This window comes from Neophocaena asiaeorientalis, unplaced genomic scaffold, assembly GCF_003031525.2.
Source record: "Neophocaena asiaeorientalis asiaeorientalis breed wild unplaced genomic scaffold, Neophocaena_asiaeorientalis_V1.1 scaffold254, whole genome shotgun sequence".
NCBI lineage: Eukaryota > Metazoa > Chordata > Mammalia > Artiodactyla > Phocoenidae > Neophocaena > Neophocaena asiaeorientalis.
In genome coordinates, this window is record NW_020174705.1 from 2868957 (window position 1) to 2885843 (window position 16887).

The 16887-nt window shown below is 45.0% G+C and overlaps 1 protein-coding gene across 1 annotated transcript; it reads left to right on the forward strand.

The window, feature by feature from the left end:
* Nucleotides 1-3031: 3031 nt before the first annotated feature.
* Nucleotides 3032-15015, forward strand: LOC112409416 (zinc finger protein 75A-like). The gene is given in 7 exon segments (XM_024759547.1): nucleotides 3032-3233; nucleotides 5071-5589; nucleotides 6787-6982; nucleotides 8047-8138; nucleotides 8424-8550; nucleotides 11576-11686; nucleotides 11865-15015. Coding segments are annotated over 6 exon segments (1536 nt in total). The 5' UTR covers nucleotides 3032-3233; nucleotides 5071-5178; the 3' UTR covers nucleotides 12464-15015.
* Nucleotides 15016-16887: the final 1872 nt, after the last annotated feature.

Genomic DNA, 16887 nt, shown 5'->3' on the forward strand with positions numbered 1-16887 from the left:
CAGTTCTGAAGTTCAGAAATCCCACTCTAGAGCTACAGGAGTGGAAACGAAGGGGAGACAGATCTCAGAGACATCTAAGCTAGAGACCAGTCTTCGTCTCCTTTCATACTGTTTATAATGCTTAAGTACTGGACACCCAGGCAATTAATGAGGTCTGAAGACCCCAGTCTTCCTTGTCTTTTTTCACCCATTCATTTGCCAAATATTTACTTTAGGACCAGACACTTCTCGAGGAGCTGTGTTTCAACAATAAAACAAATTACCTGCTCTCCAAGAACCTTACATTTTTGTGGGGATGACAGACATTAAACAAATTAATATATGTTAAGTAGTGAGATATGCTTGAAATTCCTGTAAGATGGAGCTTCTCTTATACCACCCCAGACCATTTACTCTGCACCTTCTAAGTGGGAAGCACTGGGCCAGATGCTATACAAATAGCATTTCTAATCTTTTTCTCTTTGCTGCATGGTAGGTATTGTTATGCTCAGATGAGAAAAAGAGGCTAAGAGAGGTTGAATATTTTGCCTCACATCAGTTAGTGTGGAGTTCAGCTGGGACTGGAAACTGGATCCACCTGATGGTCGAAGTCTGTGCAATTTCCATTAGGTAACAGGTAACAACTTCCATTTCCTGTCTCATATACCAGGTTGATTATCCCCACATTGTAGGGATTGAATTTTGGGCCAAAGATCAGCCTCAGTTCGATTTGAATTCCCCTTTATTGCTCACATTCTCTCAGGTGGCTGATAGCAGATTCTGACCTCTCAGAGAGGCTGGCAACTTGGAGATCTCCCACCAGCTCTTCAGACTCTCCCATTATCAGCAACTGCTGAGCTTCACTCACAAGCTTTCAGCCAGCTGTGGGAGCTCTGCTCATGATCATTGCAGCCCAAGCTGCATTCAAGTATAGGATCCTGGAGCTGAAGCAATTCCTGATCATTCTGCACAGGGAGATCCAAGCCTGGGTGAGGGCGCATCATCCAGGAAGCACTGAGAAGGCAGTGACCTTGGTGCAGCATTTAGAGTGAGAACCCAGGAGACGAAGGCAATGATGGGAAGGGGAGTATGGAAAGAGAATGGAAATCAGATTGGAGAGGGCCTGGGTAAGGGGACAGGCAGTTGAAACAAGGTGGAGAAACTTGATTTAATTACTGCTTCTTAAGTACATGTTTGTTTTTCTCATTGGTGTCCATGGCAACTTTTAAGAAAACATTTTCTTTCCCCACTGAAGGAAGGAGGGTGGGTAGAGAGTTTTCAGTAGGTCTTGTCTGCCAAGAATAAAGGAAGGGAGGTATTTTTCCCTGTAGAACACAAGATTTCTCCTCTGCATGTTGTAAGTACCTGAGCCAGTTCTGTAAACAAGAATTTTCTGTTTTTTTTAATTGAAGTTGATTTACAATGTTGTGCCCATCTGTGCTGCACAGCAAAGTGACTCAGTTATACACACATATACATTATTTTTTTAAATATTCTTTTCCATTATGGTTTATCATAGGATATTGAATATAGTTCCCTGTGCTATACAGTAGGACCTTGTTACTTATTCATCTTATATATAATAGTTTATATCTGCTAATTCCAAACTCCCAGTCCTTCCCTCCCCCACCCTGCTTCCCCTTGGCACCCACAAGCCTGTTCTCTATGTCTGTGAGTCTGTTTCTGTTTTGTAGATAAGTTCATTTATGCCATATTTTAGATTCTACATATAAGTGATATTATATGGTATTTATCTTTGTTTGACTTCACTTAGTATGATAATGTCTGGTTGTATCCATGTTATTTCATTCTTTTTTATGGTTAAGTAGTATTCCATTGTATATATATAGCACATCTTTATCCATTCATCTGTTGATGGACATTTAGGTTGTTTACATGTGTTGGCTATTGTGAATAGTGCTGCTATGAACAGAGGGGTGCATGTATCTTTTTGAATTATAGTTTTGTCCAGGTATATGTGCAGGAGTGGGATTGCTGGACCATATAGTAATTCTATTTTTAGTTTTCTGAGGAACCTCCACTGTTTTCCATAGTGGCCGCACCAACTTACATTCCCACCAACAGTGTACGAGGGTTCTTTTTTCTCCACACCCTCTCCAGTATTTGTTATTTGTAGACTTTTTAATGATGCCCATTCTGACGGTGTGAGGTAGTTTTGATTTGCATTTTCATTTCTCTAATTAGTGAGAATCTTTTGGTTGTTGACACGCCTGTTGTAAGACAGAGGGATTGCCGTGCTCAGCCAGCTGTAGGAACTTTGGTTGCATGTGAGTGTCTGGGTCACACCTATCACAAGCCAGATTAGTTAGACGAAACTGCCTTTGTGAAAATTATAAACGGTACCTCATTTAAAATGGAATCAGAGCTCAAAGGGGTTGATCTCACGCCCAACCACTAGACATCAATTGCATTAGCAACAGGTTACTACTTTACTACCCACCAGGAGGAAGATTTTCTCCTGACCTAGCAACAGGCGAGCCAATGAGAGACTGTCAAAATTCAGCCAATGACAAGCCACTACACTCCCATTTTCCTCCAGTGGATTCTTGGGTTACAACAGTCGCTCCGAACTCCTCAGGTCTCCTGTGTGAAAGAACCATGTTCTCCAGACTTGCTTATGGTTGCCAGGGTTTGCATATTCCAAATAGCAACTCTTTATTGTCCCCAAATTAACTCATTCTGCTGATAAAATAACTGGCTATTTTATTGTTTTAAGTCAACACCAGGTACCGGAGGAGGCTGTGTGAAGCGGCGGGAGGACAGCTCGGGCACTGGCAGGGGCGGGGACGTCACGCGGTGGGACTCCGGGTTACCAGTCGCCACCCACAACGACGAAGGAAGTAATGGCCGCGAGAGGACAGCCACCGTGCAGGGTCCTCAGGCTCCGCGGGCCTGAGACTCCGTGACATCAACTCTCCCAGCCTGGTAAACGCCAGTTCGCGGCGGTGGGAACACATTGACCTACGAGGAGCCTCTCCCCGAAAGTACGTCACTTCCCCTTCCGGTTGGATAGAGTGAGGGGTGGGGGTGGGTAAGCCCGCGGCGCAGGAACTGCTCCGGGCGGGACGTCCGTGCCGGGCGAGCCTAAGTGGTTCCCGGCCTGAGCCTCGGAACCCACCTCTGAGTGGCGCGGGGCGGGGAGCTGTCCTCCTTAGAGCGGTAGCGGACCGGCGGCGACTTGCGATAGATCCCCGGGAGGAGGGAGCGGCCTCCACGAAGCCAAGACATCCGAGGTAACCTAGAAGCGGCTTCCGCTTCAGCGCAGGCTCCGGAGCCTCCGAGAGACGCCGGCCGCTGCAAGGCGGCCGAGGGTATTTCCGAGCCGGGCGGCTGGACTGTCTGGGGCGAGGCCCGCTGTCAGGCTCGTGAGGCCGCTCTCTCCAACGTTTGTGCGGGTGGCGCCCGGGGCCGCGCTGCGGGAGCCCATTCGGACACTGCCCGCAGGCACAGTGCTCGCGGGCGCGCCCGGGCGGTCGTGTCCACTTTCCCGCCTCCGCCGGCGCTTCCTTTACCGGTTGATGTTACTGCGGGAGAAACGGGTGGTCCAGCCTCAGAGAGATCAGCTTCCTCTGATGTGAAAGCTTGGGAAGTGTCCCTGCTCCTCAGAGCCAGGTGGGCATCGGGAGCCGGCCGTTTGTGAACACCGTAGCTTCCTGGGCAGAATTTCGGTGCCCTTTCTGCTGGATCACCTCAGGGAAAGTGAGCCTCACAAGGCTCTCCTCAGCCTCGCTTAGAGGTCTAAATGAGCCCTGGAGAAATGTAGCAGCTGAATGTAATCATGACCAACTAACATGCTGTCCTTTTTCCCAACTGACATTTGGATACACATTTTGTGAACAAGGATCAGCTGTAATTTTTCCTAAGTCAAGTAATGAAAATTAAAAATTCAGGCATAAATCTTCTGCATGGTGCTCTTTATATATCTTACAAAGAAATGCCAAGATGAATGTAGAGCAGCTAGTTACTTAATTGGGGGATGCTTTTGAGAAGAATAAGGCTCCATTTTTCTGAATTACTGTTCTTCCACTCTGGTCTCATTGTTCCAGCTCTTCTGCCAGTTTTCATACAATGCAAAGGAGCACCTCAAGTGGTCCAGGAAGTGAAGTCTTTCACCTTTCCAAAAGAGCAAAGGTCATAGAAGTTGTACCCTCTTACTGAAGACAGACTAGGACGATATGTTGAAATTTAAGAGAAACTCAGAATATTCTCCTGATCTTTACTTTACACGGAGAGGATGGCATAGGAAGTGCATCAATTAAATCTTTGGATAATCCCCAAACTCCTTGGAGCCAGTGGGTACTAGTTTTTTCACCCACCAACCTCTCCTGATTTAATTAATTGATTTATTTAAAAAATTTATTTATTTATTTATTGGCTGTGTTGGGTCTTCGTTTCTGTGCGAGGGCTTTCTCTAGTTGGGGTGAGCGGGGGCCATTCTTCATCCTGGTGTGCAGGCCCCTCAGTGTCGTGGCCTCTCTTTGTTTTTTTTTTTTTGCGGTATGCGGGCCTCTCACTGTGGTGGCCTCTCCCGTTGCGGAGCACAGGCTCTGGACGCACAGGCTCAGCGGCCATGGCTCATGGGCCCAGCTGCTCCGCGGCATGTGGGATCTTCCCGGACTGGGACACGAACCCGTGTCCCCTGCATCGGCAGGCGGACTCTCAACCACTGCACCACCAGGGAAGTCCTGCCGTGGCCTCTCTTGTTGCGGAGCACAGGCTCCAGACATGTAGGCTCAGTAATTGTGGCTCACGGGCCGAATTGCTCTGCGGCATGTGGGATCTTCCCAGACCAGGGCTCGAACCCGTGTCCCCTGCATTGGCAGGCAGATTCTCAACCACTGCGCCACCAGGGAAGCCCTATTTTTTTTTTTAAGGCAAAGTAATTTATTTACATTTGTCTTTAATAAGTCGTGCTGTATTCCGTTGAATAATAGAAAGAAAAGGAAAGAAACAAGGGCTTGGCAGTTGATTTTTAAAGTTCATTTTTCTCTTATAATAAGTAACAAGTAGTAAAGTTCGTGTGACTTTTTTATTGACATGCACTTTTTTTTTCTCACTTTATTGCCTTAGAAAGAAGAACCTTCTATTGGTTTTGTTCCAGATCAGACTGGGCCTCAGTTGTCAAAGATGGTGCTGGTGGTGTGTCCAACACAGGAGCCAAATTGTTCCTAGATCAGAATGATGACAGTAGATCTGAAGGTGGGTAAGTACTTGAACCCTCAGATCAGGACTCTGTGGGAGACCAAGGGACCTGTGACAGAGAGCTCCAGTCAGCATAAGAAATATGCCCCCCAAACGGACAGTCTCAGTCCCAAGAGGTCTCACCAGCACTTCTAGAGCTTCCTCTGTCATGATGCAGCTGGACCCAGGGAGGCTGTTGACCAGCTTCAGAAATTAAGCCCATGGTGGCTGAGGCAAGAGATTCAGTCAGAAGTGCAGATCTTGGAACTTGTGGTCCTAGAGTAGTTCCTGACCATTCTGCCCAGGGACACCCAGACTTGCGTAAAGAAGCACCATCTACAGAGCATTGAGGAGGCTGTGGTCCTGGTAGAACACTTACAGAGGGAATCTGGTCAAATGAGGAATGGGGTGAGAAGAAAGATTCTTCATGTGTGCAGTAAAACAGGGTGAAGGTGGATGTATTGGGGGCAATTAATTGGGAAATAAGATGAATTAAGTCTCAGTTCTGTTGTTCCTTTAGGACATGTAAAGCAGGACATGAAAGCACAGACCCACAGCCATAGTCAGTTCACAGGTTTCAGAGATCCTGGCAGACTTCCCTGGCCTTAGGGAGAGTTGCTTTTTGCCCTCTTTGGAGCCAGGGTGTGTTGAGGGTAATGAGCCTAGTCTGGCTTGGCGAAGGAGATGAGCCTCAAGTTCTTAGAAACAAACAAAAGGCAATAAGGAGTTGGAGAGGAAGGGACAGATCCCAAAAAGCAGTAATTCTCAGAGACCAAAGGAGATTGAAGATAGGAAGGAGAAGGAGAAGCCAAACAACTAGAGGAAGACTGCCCAGGAAGAGAAAAAGTAGAAAGAAAACAGGGAAAGAAAGATTTGGAAATCCCAACAGAGTAGCTGAGAGAAGAAAGAGCGTGAGGGATAGTGTCCTCTGTACCATAGACAAGGGCCTCCACTGCCTTCCCTCAGTGGTGGTTCCTTGGCTGTGCTGTGAGCGGGGATCCAGGGCATGCCCTTGGGCAGGTGGCAGCATACCAGCTAGCTTCACAGGCCTACTGAGAATACCGGGAGGGCACACGTTTTGTGTCAAAATCATTTGGGGATAGGTTGGAACCTTGACTCTTTCCTCCCACTTTTTTCTCCATTTCATCCCAATCCTCTGTGAGACTCTTCCCTGGCCATGTGGAAAATCTGGTTGACAGGACAACTTTTAAATTCAATTCCTTAATCTTTTGAGAGAGTTAGAGGACAGGAAACCACTAAGGCAAGAATCTAAGTTGGGAGAGAAAGTCTGTCAAGGCAGCATGAGAACAGGTGGCCTGTGTAGCCCTGTTAGTGGTCTGAGCTGGGCTGGATGCAGAGGGTGGGGGCTGCTGTCTTGGAGGGCTGACAGTGACCACACCTTTTTTCCTCTTCTGCCAATTTTCCTATATTTTGTGTATAGTTCTTGTGGAAAATTGGTGGTCCCGTATCTCTCTTAAGTCTTTGTGACATTTCCTTTAGCGTCTCCTTCTTCCCACAGTTCGCACTCTGCTTTTTCCTCCCTCTCGCACCAACTCCCAAATGAAAAGTAAGTTCCATGGTAACAAGAATGGGCATTATTTCTAGGTTGCAGACCATGAGCTGGGAAAGGAGGCAGTGCTCTTGGGAGAGACAGCAGAGGCCCTAGGCTTCAAGCTGAAGCCAGCAGAGGCCCAGCAAGTGGGCATGTCCCAGGATGAAGAATTTTGGAATACACACCAGAGTCTACAAGAGCTGCTGATCAGGAATACCCACAAAGAAACTGAGCCTGTATGTGAGAGAGGTAAGGAGCTTCACATTACTTGCCTTCTCCTGGGAGCTGGGATAGTAATTTGTTATGCCAGAATGTTGTTACCATTTTCTTGCTTGCCCTGTGGATCTTCTAATGTAGCCACGTTAGCAATTAGAATGCCCCCCAGATTATGGTAGAGCAGACCAGGTGTGGTTGAAGGTTGGGGTTGGCCTAAGATTCAGAAATCTCCAAACCACAGAACCCTGGTAATAACATCAGGAATTCTTCTTTTAGAAAAGCAGAGAGGGTCAGTCTCACCTCATGCTGAAAATATGGAAGGAATTGGGATCAGAATGGATGGTTAGTGGCAGAATGTCAACACTATTTGTACCAGAAAAAAAGTAATAAATGATAAAAAAAGAAAAAACTACATCTCTTACTGTACACTGGATTCCCTGAGTATTTTGTTTTCAATTTATGTCACGAGAGGGTAATAAAAATTTTTTTCGTTTCATTAATTTGCTCATGAAAACTAGGGAACCTGTTTTAGAGGCTGGTAGTTCCATGGTTTTCATTTATAATGAGAGAGGCATTTCTGAACAGCACACACACTTTTTTTTTAATAAATAAATTTATGTATTTATTTATTTTTGGCTGTGTTGGGTCTTCGTTGCTGCATGTGGGCTTTCTCTAGTGCGGTGAGTGAGGTGGTGCATGGGCTTCTCATTGAGGTGGCTTCTCATTGTGGTGGCTTCCTTGTGGTGCGCGGGCTTCTCACTGTGGTGGCTTTTCTTGTTGCAGAGCATGGGCTCTAGGTGCGCGGGCTTCAGTAGTTGTGGCTCTTGGGCTCTAGGGCACAGGCTCAGTATCTGGGGTGCACGGGCTTAGTTGCTCCATGGCATGTAGGATCTTCCTGGACCAGGGCTTGAACCCATGTCCCCTACATTGGCAGGCGGATTCTTAACCACTGCACCACCAGGGAAGTCCAGCACACGTACTTGTAAAGGTATCTCATCAATACTAAAAAAATCGGGGTCTTCTGTATTTTAGAAAAGAGCCTACCACGTTCAGAAACAGAAGCGAGAGAAATTACCTCTGCTGTCTTTCACCCACAGCGGTGCCTGCTCACCGGATCCTAGCCTTTCCTGAACAGACAAACACCAAAGACTGGCCAGTGGCACCTGAGCTCATCTTGCCTGAGTCCCAGGTGAGCTATGCTTTCCAGCTTCTTAGGGCTGCCTCTCCCTGCTGCCCTTGACCTACACTGCCCAGCACGTGCTTAGAGGCGTGTTAACCCAGATGATCCTGCTGGGGAGCTGGACACCTCCCAGACTGTTTGCTGATCCCTTGCCTCTTCCATTTCTGCCTCCTCACTTTAAAAAGTATCATGTGCTGTTCCTTTAGTTCCTGGCCTAACATACAAATCATGGGTCAGATGGTTGGGCTGCTTTTGAAGTGGCAAATACTTAGCTAAAGCGTATTCTATTTTTAGAGCTTGTTGACATTTGAAGAAGTGGCCATATATTTTTCCCAGGAAGAATGGGAGTTACTGGATCCTACTCAGAAGGCCCTCTACAATGATGTAATGCAAGAAAACTATGAGACTGTCATCTCTCTAGGTAAAGATTCTCCCCTTCCCTTCATTGAATCTTTTTTTTTTAAATTTTTTTAAATTATCTTTGTGGCTGTGTTGGGTCTTCATTGCTGCACACGGGCTTTCTTTAGCTGCGGTGAGCAGGGGCTACTCTTTGTTGTGGTGCATGGGCTTCTCATTGCAGTGGCTTCTCGTTGCAGAGCACAGGCTCTAGGCACGTGGGCTTCAGCAGTTGTGGCTCGCGGGCTCTAGAGTGCAGGCTTAGTAGTTGTGGCACATGGGCTTAGTTGCTCCGCGGCATGTGGGATCTTCCCGGACCAGGGCTCAAACTTGTGTCCCCTGCACTGGCAGGCGGATTCTTAACCACTGCGCCACCAGGGAAGTCCTGAATCTTTCTTTAAAAAAATTATTTATTTGGCTGCGTCAGACCTTAGTTGTGGCACGCGAGATCTTCGATGTGGCATGCAAGATGTTTCGTTGTGGCACGTGGGCTTCTCTCTAGTTGTGGCACACAGGCTCTAGAGCGCGCGGGCTCTGTAGTTGTGGCGCGGGCTTCATTGCCCCACGGCATGTGGGATTTTAGTTCCCTGACCAAGGGTTGAACCCCCGTCTGCTGCATTGGAAGGTGGATTCTTGACCACTAAACCACCAGGGAAGTTCTTTGCCCTTCCCTTTGCATAGGAGTTGAGTAATCTGTCATATTCTTGGCTTTCTCTGTGAGAGAGTCTCTTTTCCAGTTGCTTTTTTTTTTTTCTTTTTTATATACACAGATATATTTACCAGTTGCTTTTTGATTCTCAGATAGTGGTTCAGCAGGGAAAAGGTGTAACCAGTTTACCTGGGAGCTTTTGCCAAGTTCACATGCTCATTCCTTATCCAGAATTTTTGTTCCCTTCCCTCCAAATTTGCTTTGCTCTTCTCTTTCCTGTCTCCCTAAAGGACACTACCATTCACCCAGTATTTCAGGCCAGAAAACCTATGGATCATTCTTTACTGTGATCTTGCCATCGTACCCCACTACTAGGTCATCGCTAATCAGCTTGGCTCCACCCTCACAGTGTAGCTTGAATCAGATCATGTCTCAGCCTCTTGTGCTGTTAGCATCCTCGTCTCAGCCACAAGGTTCACGTCAATACTTTCTAACTGCCACCACTCCTGCCCTCCCACAATCAGTTTTCCACACACAGCTAGAGTCTTTTGAAAACCTAATCATGGGGGGCTTCCCTGGTGGCGCACTGGTTAAGAATCCACCTGCCAATGCAGGGGACACAAGTTTGAGCCCTGCTCCAGGAAGTTGCCACATGCTGCAGAGCAACTAAGCCCGTGCGCCACAACTACTGAGCCTGCGTACCACAACTACTGAAGTGCAATATATATTTATGTGTGCTCTGCAACAAGGGAAGACATAACAATGCGAAGACCACACACTGCAACAAAGAGTAGCCCCCACTTGCTCACCGCAACTAGAGAAAGCCTGCGTACAGCAACGAATACCCAACACAGCCAAAAATAAATAAATAAAGTTATTTAAAAAAAACAAAACAAAAAAAAATCCCTAATCACGGGGAATTCCCTGGTGGTCCAGTGGTTAGGACTCTGCACTTTCAGTGTGAAGGGTGTGGGTTCAATCCCTGGTTGGGGAAGTAAGATCCTGGAAGCTGCAGGGTGTGGCCAAAAAAAACCAAACCTAATCAGATGATGACATTTTCTGCTTAAAAACCTTACAATAACTTCTCATCACATTCAATATAAGAACCAAATTCCTTACCAAGGCTTCCTCCACGATCTGGCCCCTCCTCATCTCCCTGCTGTCGTCTCCTCCCACTCGGGCCCTTGCTCTGGCCTCTTTATTCACACTGCTCATCTTGCTGTTTCATGGGCTTGGTGTGCTCATTTCTTTCTCCTTCCCTGTGCCTGGCACACTTTTCTGCCATATGACAAAACTCTCAGTTTAGGGTTCTGCTCAAAATATCACTTTTTTTCCTTTTTTTTTAATATATATTTATGTGGCTGTGCAGGGTCTTAGTTTTGGCACTCTGGATCTTTAGTTGCAGCATGCGGGATTTTTAGTTGCAGCATGCGAACTCTTAGTTGCAGCATCTTAGCTCCCCAACCACAGATCAAACCCGGACCCACTGCATTGGGAGCATGGGTCTTAACCACTGGACCACCAAGGGAAGTCCTTCAAATATCACTAAGAGAGGCTTTTCACATAGCCTTATTTAAAATACCTTCACTGAAGCAGAATCTTAAGTGTTCTCTCACCCTGCTTTAGTTTTCTTCAAAACGTTTATCACTTCCTGATATTTTATTTGTGTGTTTATTGACGTTAGACTGTCTCACTCTGCACTAGAAGATAAGCTCTCTGAGATCAAGGGGCTTGGCTTATTCACCACTGTATCCCTAGCACATAGAGGGTGCCTGGTGCACCATAGCCACTCAGCACATATGTATTGAATGACTGAGTGATGAATGCTTTCCATACTTGGCAATATGATTTAAAGAAAGTCCACTAAGTAATTCTGGTCTGTTTCCTCCACCTGGATGTGAACCAGTGAGCTATAGGAGTAGTAGAAATCTTTCCTGGTCCAGTGTCTGGTACCTGAGAACTCAATTGAAACTTGCTATAATATAACAGGAATCACTTGTATTTATGATACCCAGCCCACTGACCTTCACATTGACTCCCCTAGACCTGGCCTTATCCAGTATGGGTCTTCCTAAAGAGGTAATAGGACCAGCCTGTATTTCCTGTAGCCTCTGGAGTTTGGTTACAGCTTAGTTGAATATGGAGTATTGGTTTCAGAAGATGGGGAACACGCAATGAATTCGCATACCCTTTTCATAGATCTAGCTTAGATTTATTTCCCAGTCTTTACATACCCACTCACAAATGCAGTATAGTGTAAACTTAATATTGGATATGAGACACTCCATTTAACCATTCAGGATAAGAAACTGTTAAAGTATCTTTTGCACTTCCTGAAGTAGTCTGGAATTAGTGAACCATTGTTAGTTCCAGTCACTGACTTCAGTTTTTTATTTCACAGCATTATTTGTGCTCCCCAAAACTAAAGTGATTTGCTGCTTAGAGCAAGGGGAAGAGCCATGGGTTCAAAGATCCCCAATATTCAAAGACAGTCCCGGAGAGCTGTTTTCAGGTAAATATACCATGGGAAGAGGAGAAATGTGCCTTGGTAGGAACCTTTACAAGGGCTTAACATTTTAAGATTCTACTTCCCTATTTTTTTTAAATCAGTGAATATTGTGTTTTTTTCTATTCCCATGGTTTTCTTGCTCTGACATACAGTTGGCTGATTCTTATGTTTATTCCAACAGAGATAAAGATGAAAAATGACACTGAAAATCATCACCCTATATGTTTTTCTGACTTAGAAATACAAGCACCAGGAGACATAGTATCAAAAAAAGCCAGTGTGAATGTTCATCAGAAAACAATGGGCAAAGAAAATCATGGTGATATGCATAGGGTGGGGAAATGGCACCAAGATTTTCCAGTGAAGGAAGGAATTAAATTTTCAAACTGGTGGGAAGAAGAGCTGCTGAAACTTATCGAGCTTCACGAGAAAGAACGTGCAGGAGAGAAGCCTTTTAAATGTCAGGAATGTGGGAAAAGCTTCAGAGTTAGTTCTGACCTTATTAAGCACCAAAGAATTCACACTGAAGAGAAACCATATAAATGTGAACAGTGTGATAAGAGGTTTAGATGGAGGTCAGATCTCAATAAGCACTTAACAACACACCAAGGAGTAAAGCCATATAAATGCTCATGGTGTGGGAAAAGCTTCAGTCAAAATTCACATCTCCACACACACCAAAGAACTCACACTGGAGAGAAGCCCTTTACATGTCATGAATGTGGAAAAAAATTCAGTCAAAATTCCCACCTTATTAAACACCGGAGAACCCACCTGTAGCACATGCAGGAGAATCTTCAATAAGTGCTCAAGACTTTGACACCAGTGAAGGAAAGCTGTTCAGTGTCCTCAGCCTACAGATATATACGAAGCGGCGCTTGACCCTAAAGTTTATGAAAAAATGCAAAATTAAGCATGAAGAATTTTTCACCAGTGGAAAATTTGGAGATGTAAACGTCATGTTTCACAGAAAGAAATCAGGGCTGACTGTGGAGGGGAAACATTAATAGTTGTACTACTTACTGTTTTTACTTAGAACTTTCACTGAATTCCTTAGCAAAAATAGTGTTCTAAGAATATTCTGAGTAAGGGAAAAAGCTGCTTTGGGATTGTACCTGGCAAAATAGCAAGATCAGCTTCAAAATAGCAGATGCAGTCATGAATCATCAGTCTTCTGTGGTTACAGAATGACCTCCCCAGCCACTCTTCAGCACATATGATAGAAACGTTTGTAGCATGGTCTTCCAAAACAGAAAGCAGTAATATACATGTTTCATTACATACCATTGTCTTCCAGTTAGCAGACTTACGAATTTCAGTAGTCTCATGAGGTGGAAATGAATCCTAATATAAAGTTTTCCAAGAGCCAAATTGGATTTTCTTACTCTGTTTTGTCATTGGACAGTGTTCACAAAGTTGGCCTGGTTCTGAGTTCCTTCTTGAACATTTTAGCAACTATATCTCTTTAGTCCTATTAGCACAGTTTTTACTGTGATGAAATCATTTACTTCACTGTTAGAGAATCTGCCAGGTGAACTAATAATGCACTATCATTGCCTCTCATTTGTGGTGTTGGAAAAAAGAATATCTAATGAGATCATGTGGACATGGGTTGGAATTTTTAGCCATTTGGTATGTTTTAGATGAAAAGAAGAATTTTCTGCAATTAACTGGACTCCTTACCTCACAATGCCAATAGGATAAAACAGTCATAAACATGAGCACTTTTCTGAAGCTCATGGAAATTAATGGGAATTCAGGATCAAATTCTTAGGTTTTTGTCTGTATTTTAACTTGGCTTTTGTTTGTTACTAAGAACAACAAGAAAGTTATGTTTGTCTGGGAACTGGAGTGTATGCAGTAGGGAGGATCCTGTGGGTCACTGGGAATGGTGCTCTGGGAATTCACTGAGCAGGAGACCAAGTTCCCAAAAGGAAAGATTTGGGAACTGATGTTGAGTGGCAGGCAAGGCTAGGTGAACCTGCATCTGCCTTGGTTGACTTACACTAAACTGTTAAACAGGCAGGGTCTTCCAGTTTCTGTTTTCTCCAGCATAGCATAGAATGCCAAAAATCTCTATGGGCTGTGGATTTTCTTATAACACCTACAGCAGTGATTCAGATGTGTTCCTGTTAGAGCTTTCAGGTAGTATTAGGAAAGAGGTTAAATGATCTCTTACAAATCTCTTATAAAAAGGGAAGTTAGGTTCAAAGAGATCCAGAGGCTTGTTAAGACCCTATAGCTAGTGGGTCTGTTGGCTGTCACTTAGCTGCATCAGTCAGGCCTGAGGGCAGGATTAGCAGGACTGATCTGTATGTTGTCCCTGCCCAGCCAGCCTGGATGACATTGTATTGTATCTATTTCTGTTTCTAGCTTGTAAAACATTCCTGTTTCTTGATTGGTTACTGAAACACTCTTAAATCTCCAGTTTTCATATGAAATAGAGATAACACTCAACTCAGGGTTTTTCTGGGGATTAGAGGGGTTGATGAAGGAAAAGCACCTATCAGCCTGGGAAATAGCAGCGTCTCAGTGTGCGTGTCCTTCCCTTTCCCCTGGTCCCCAGTGGTATGTTGGGTGGACTGACTACATTAAAGGAGCAGATGCATTTGTGGCTGTTGCAGCTCCTTCCAGGAGCTGAGCACTCGTGGTGGTGGTTTGCTCGGTTGATTTGGTCCTTGGCTTCAGTGCTTTATGGTGTAAGTCACCTGAGGTTTTTCTGCCGCTGTCAACAGGATTTCATTTTCTTCTCTTAAGATAACTGTACCAGTATACCAGTGTGCTTATTTCTTAAGCTTGGCCAGCTCTGCAGCTCTGGTCTGCATAGATCTTACCCAACAGTCTCAGCCTTACACCCCTGGGACTCTTGTTTTTTCTCCCAAGATATACATGTGGATTTCTTGCTGACACTGCATTCATTCATTCAATTTGATGAGGGCCTATTATGTACCCAGGTAGTCTTTTAAACTAAGGATATAGTAGTGGACAAGGAGACAAAATGCATATCCTCATGGACTTGTATCCTAGTGAACAGTAAGAAGGGAGTGGTTAGACTTTTTTCTCCTTGCAGTTAGGATCCTGAGATAATTTTGAGCAATGGGTGTGAGCAAAAGTTTCCCTTCTCGGCTGTAGCATTTGTTTGTTGCTGCAGGACTCTCTAGTGGTGTCTTTTCCTGCCTCAGTCTTATAAGCACATAGAGAGGAGTCACAAGATTAGAACAGTCTGCAATGCCAAGCCCCCCACATTGGGGAGGGGTATCTGTTCTGGAGAGTCCCCCAGACCTATAATGGACTGTAGGAATGAGAAATAAACTTTTGTTGTGTTAAGTCAATGGGATGTTGGTACTATGTGTTTCTGCAGCATAACCTGGCCTGTCAGTAAGACCGTCTTCTGCTAGAGCTCAGGAAACTTCTTTGTCATTCCACCTGGTCTTTGGTCCTTGGAAGAGATCTAGTTTCCTCTAGATGCTCCACTGAGCTGGTGTAACACTGATGGGAACACTTAGGAGCTTATAAGACTATAGGTGATGGGAAAGACAGACTGCTTGCTTGCTTACCAGGGACAAATCCTGTAGAGGTCAGTTGTTGAAGTGGATGAGGCAACCATCTGTCCCTCTCTCTGGCCTTATTCCATTTCGTTGTCTTTGTCCGCCCTCTGTTCCACTGCTCCACAGCCCTGCATGCACAGGAAGGGCTGCTGTTGATCAGTGGGCTAGGGAGAGGTTAGGGGTTTCTTTCCATTATAAGTGAGTGCAGTAGACTTCAAGGAATGGTTTGGTAAATAGCTCTGTTGTACCTTCTTTGAATTGTGCCTTAGAAAATGGGACGGAGATCACCAAGTTTTCCCAGATTGTTGTAAAGAGGAAGGTGGCTTCTTTTCCTGGACTTAAAGGTAACAGTTGGGAAGAAGCTTGGACAGGAAAACAGGAGCAGGGCACTGCAGCTGGGGAATGAGAAACTTCCAGTGGGGAAGTTCTAACTTAGCCACTAATCAGCACAGTGTTTTACTACTACGTATGTTTTGGAATTTGGGTTGGATGTATTCAGGTTGGAAGAAGGCATTTCTATACCTCATCACAGCGATGAGAGCCGATTAGTAAAACAACAAGGTAAAACTAAAACTTTGAGGCTTCGTTTAAAAAATCAGACACAACCCTAGGTTCAGCCTCAAACAGTGTTAAAGTTCTCACTAATATGACCTGCAAAATCAGATGACTTCTAGGACAAACCAGAAGGTGCTTCATTTTTGTGTGTCCAGTTAACAGCCTTATCGTGGCTCCAAGGTTGGTTCTGAGAATTGGATCACTGACCTAGCCTCGTCCCCAAATCCTCGACCCCTTCTCTGCATGGGTCCCAGTGGACACGGTCCTGTGACCATTGTATACCCAGAGTTCTCGCCATTAAGCTGACTGTAACCTCAAGCTCATCTTGAGAATCTCAACTATCTTTTAACTGGAGGGGAAGTACAGGAGGAGAGCTTGGATAAAACAAACTGCTAGGGTTTCGATCAGCTTTTGAAACAGAACTGTTTAATTGTGCTGGAGATTTTTAGAAGAAGAATGCTAAGCAGCCTTTTCTATCTAGCTGGACAGTTGGGATAATAAAAAGCTTTGAACACCATAAAGGATTTTCCAGACATTCATTGAACCACTCCACAGACAAGTGTTTACCGAGCATCTTGTGCATTTCCTGGCTCGTTCCCACTCGTGTAATGGATCAAGGCTGCCCATTACTTTTCTCTCAGGAGCTTTCCCTCTAGTGCTTACAGTGGATTATTTGCTGAAGGCCTCCTCACGTTCTTTCTGTGGGTTATCTCCTGTACAGTCTCTGAAGTGCCCTGAGTAGGAAGTGCTGAAGCTTTACCCACATTCTGTTTCTAGGGTTCTTTCCAAACAAGTTCTGAAGCAATTTGTTGCTGAATCTATTCCACACTTGTCACTTTTATAGTTTCTTCCTTGTGTGGGTTCAATGGAGAGCAAGGCTGTAGCACTGTTTAAAGCATCTACCGAACCCAATGTATGTGTAGGGTTTCTTTGTGTATGAATTCTCCAGTGGACAAGGGTACTGGGCTGTACTGAAGTTCTTTCCGCAGTCAAGCGTCTATAAGGCTTTCCTTCTGTATAAATCATCCATATCTGATAATGCCTGCACTTCACTCAAAGCAGTTCTCCCATTTGGCTCTTGTGAGAGGAATTATGCAAGCA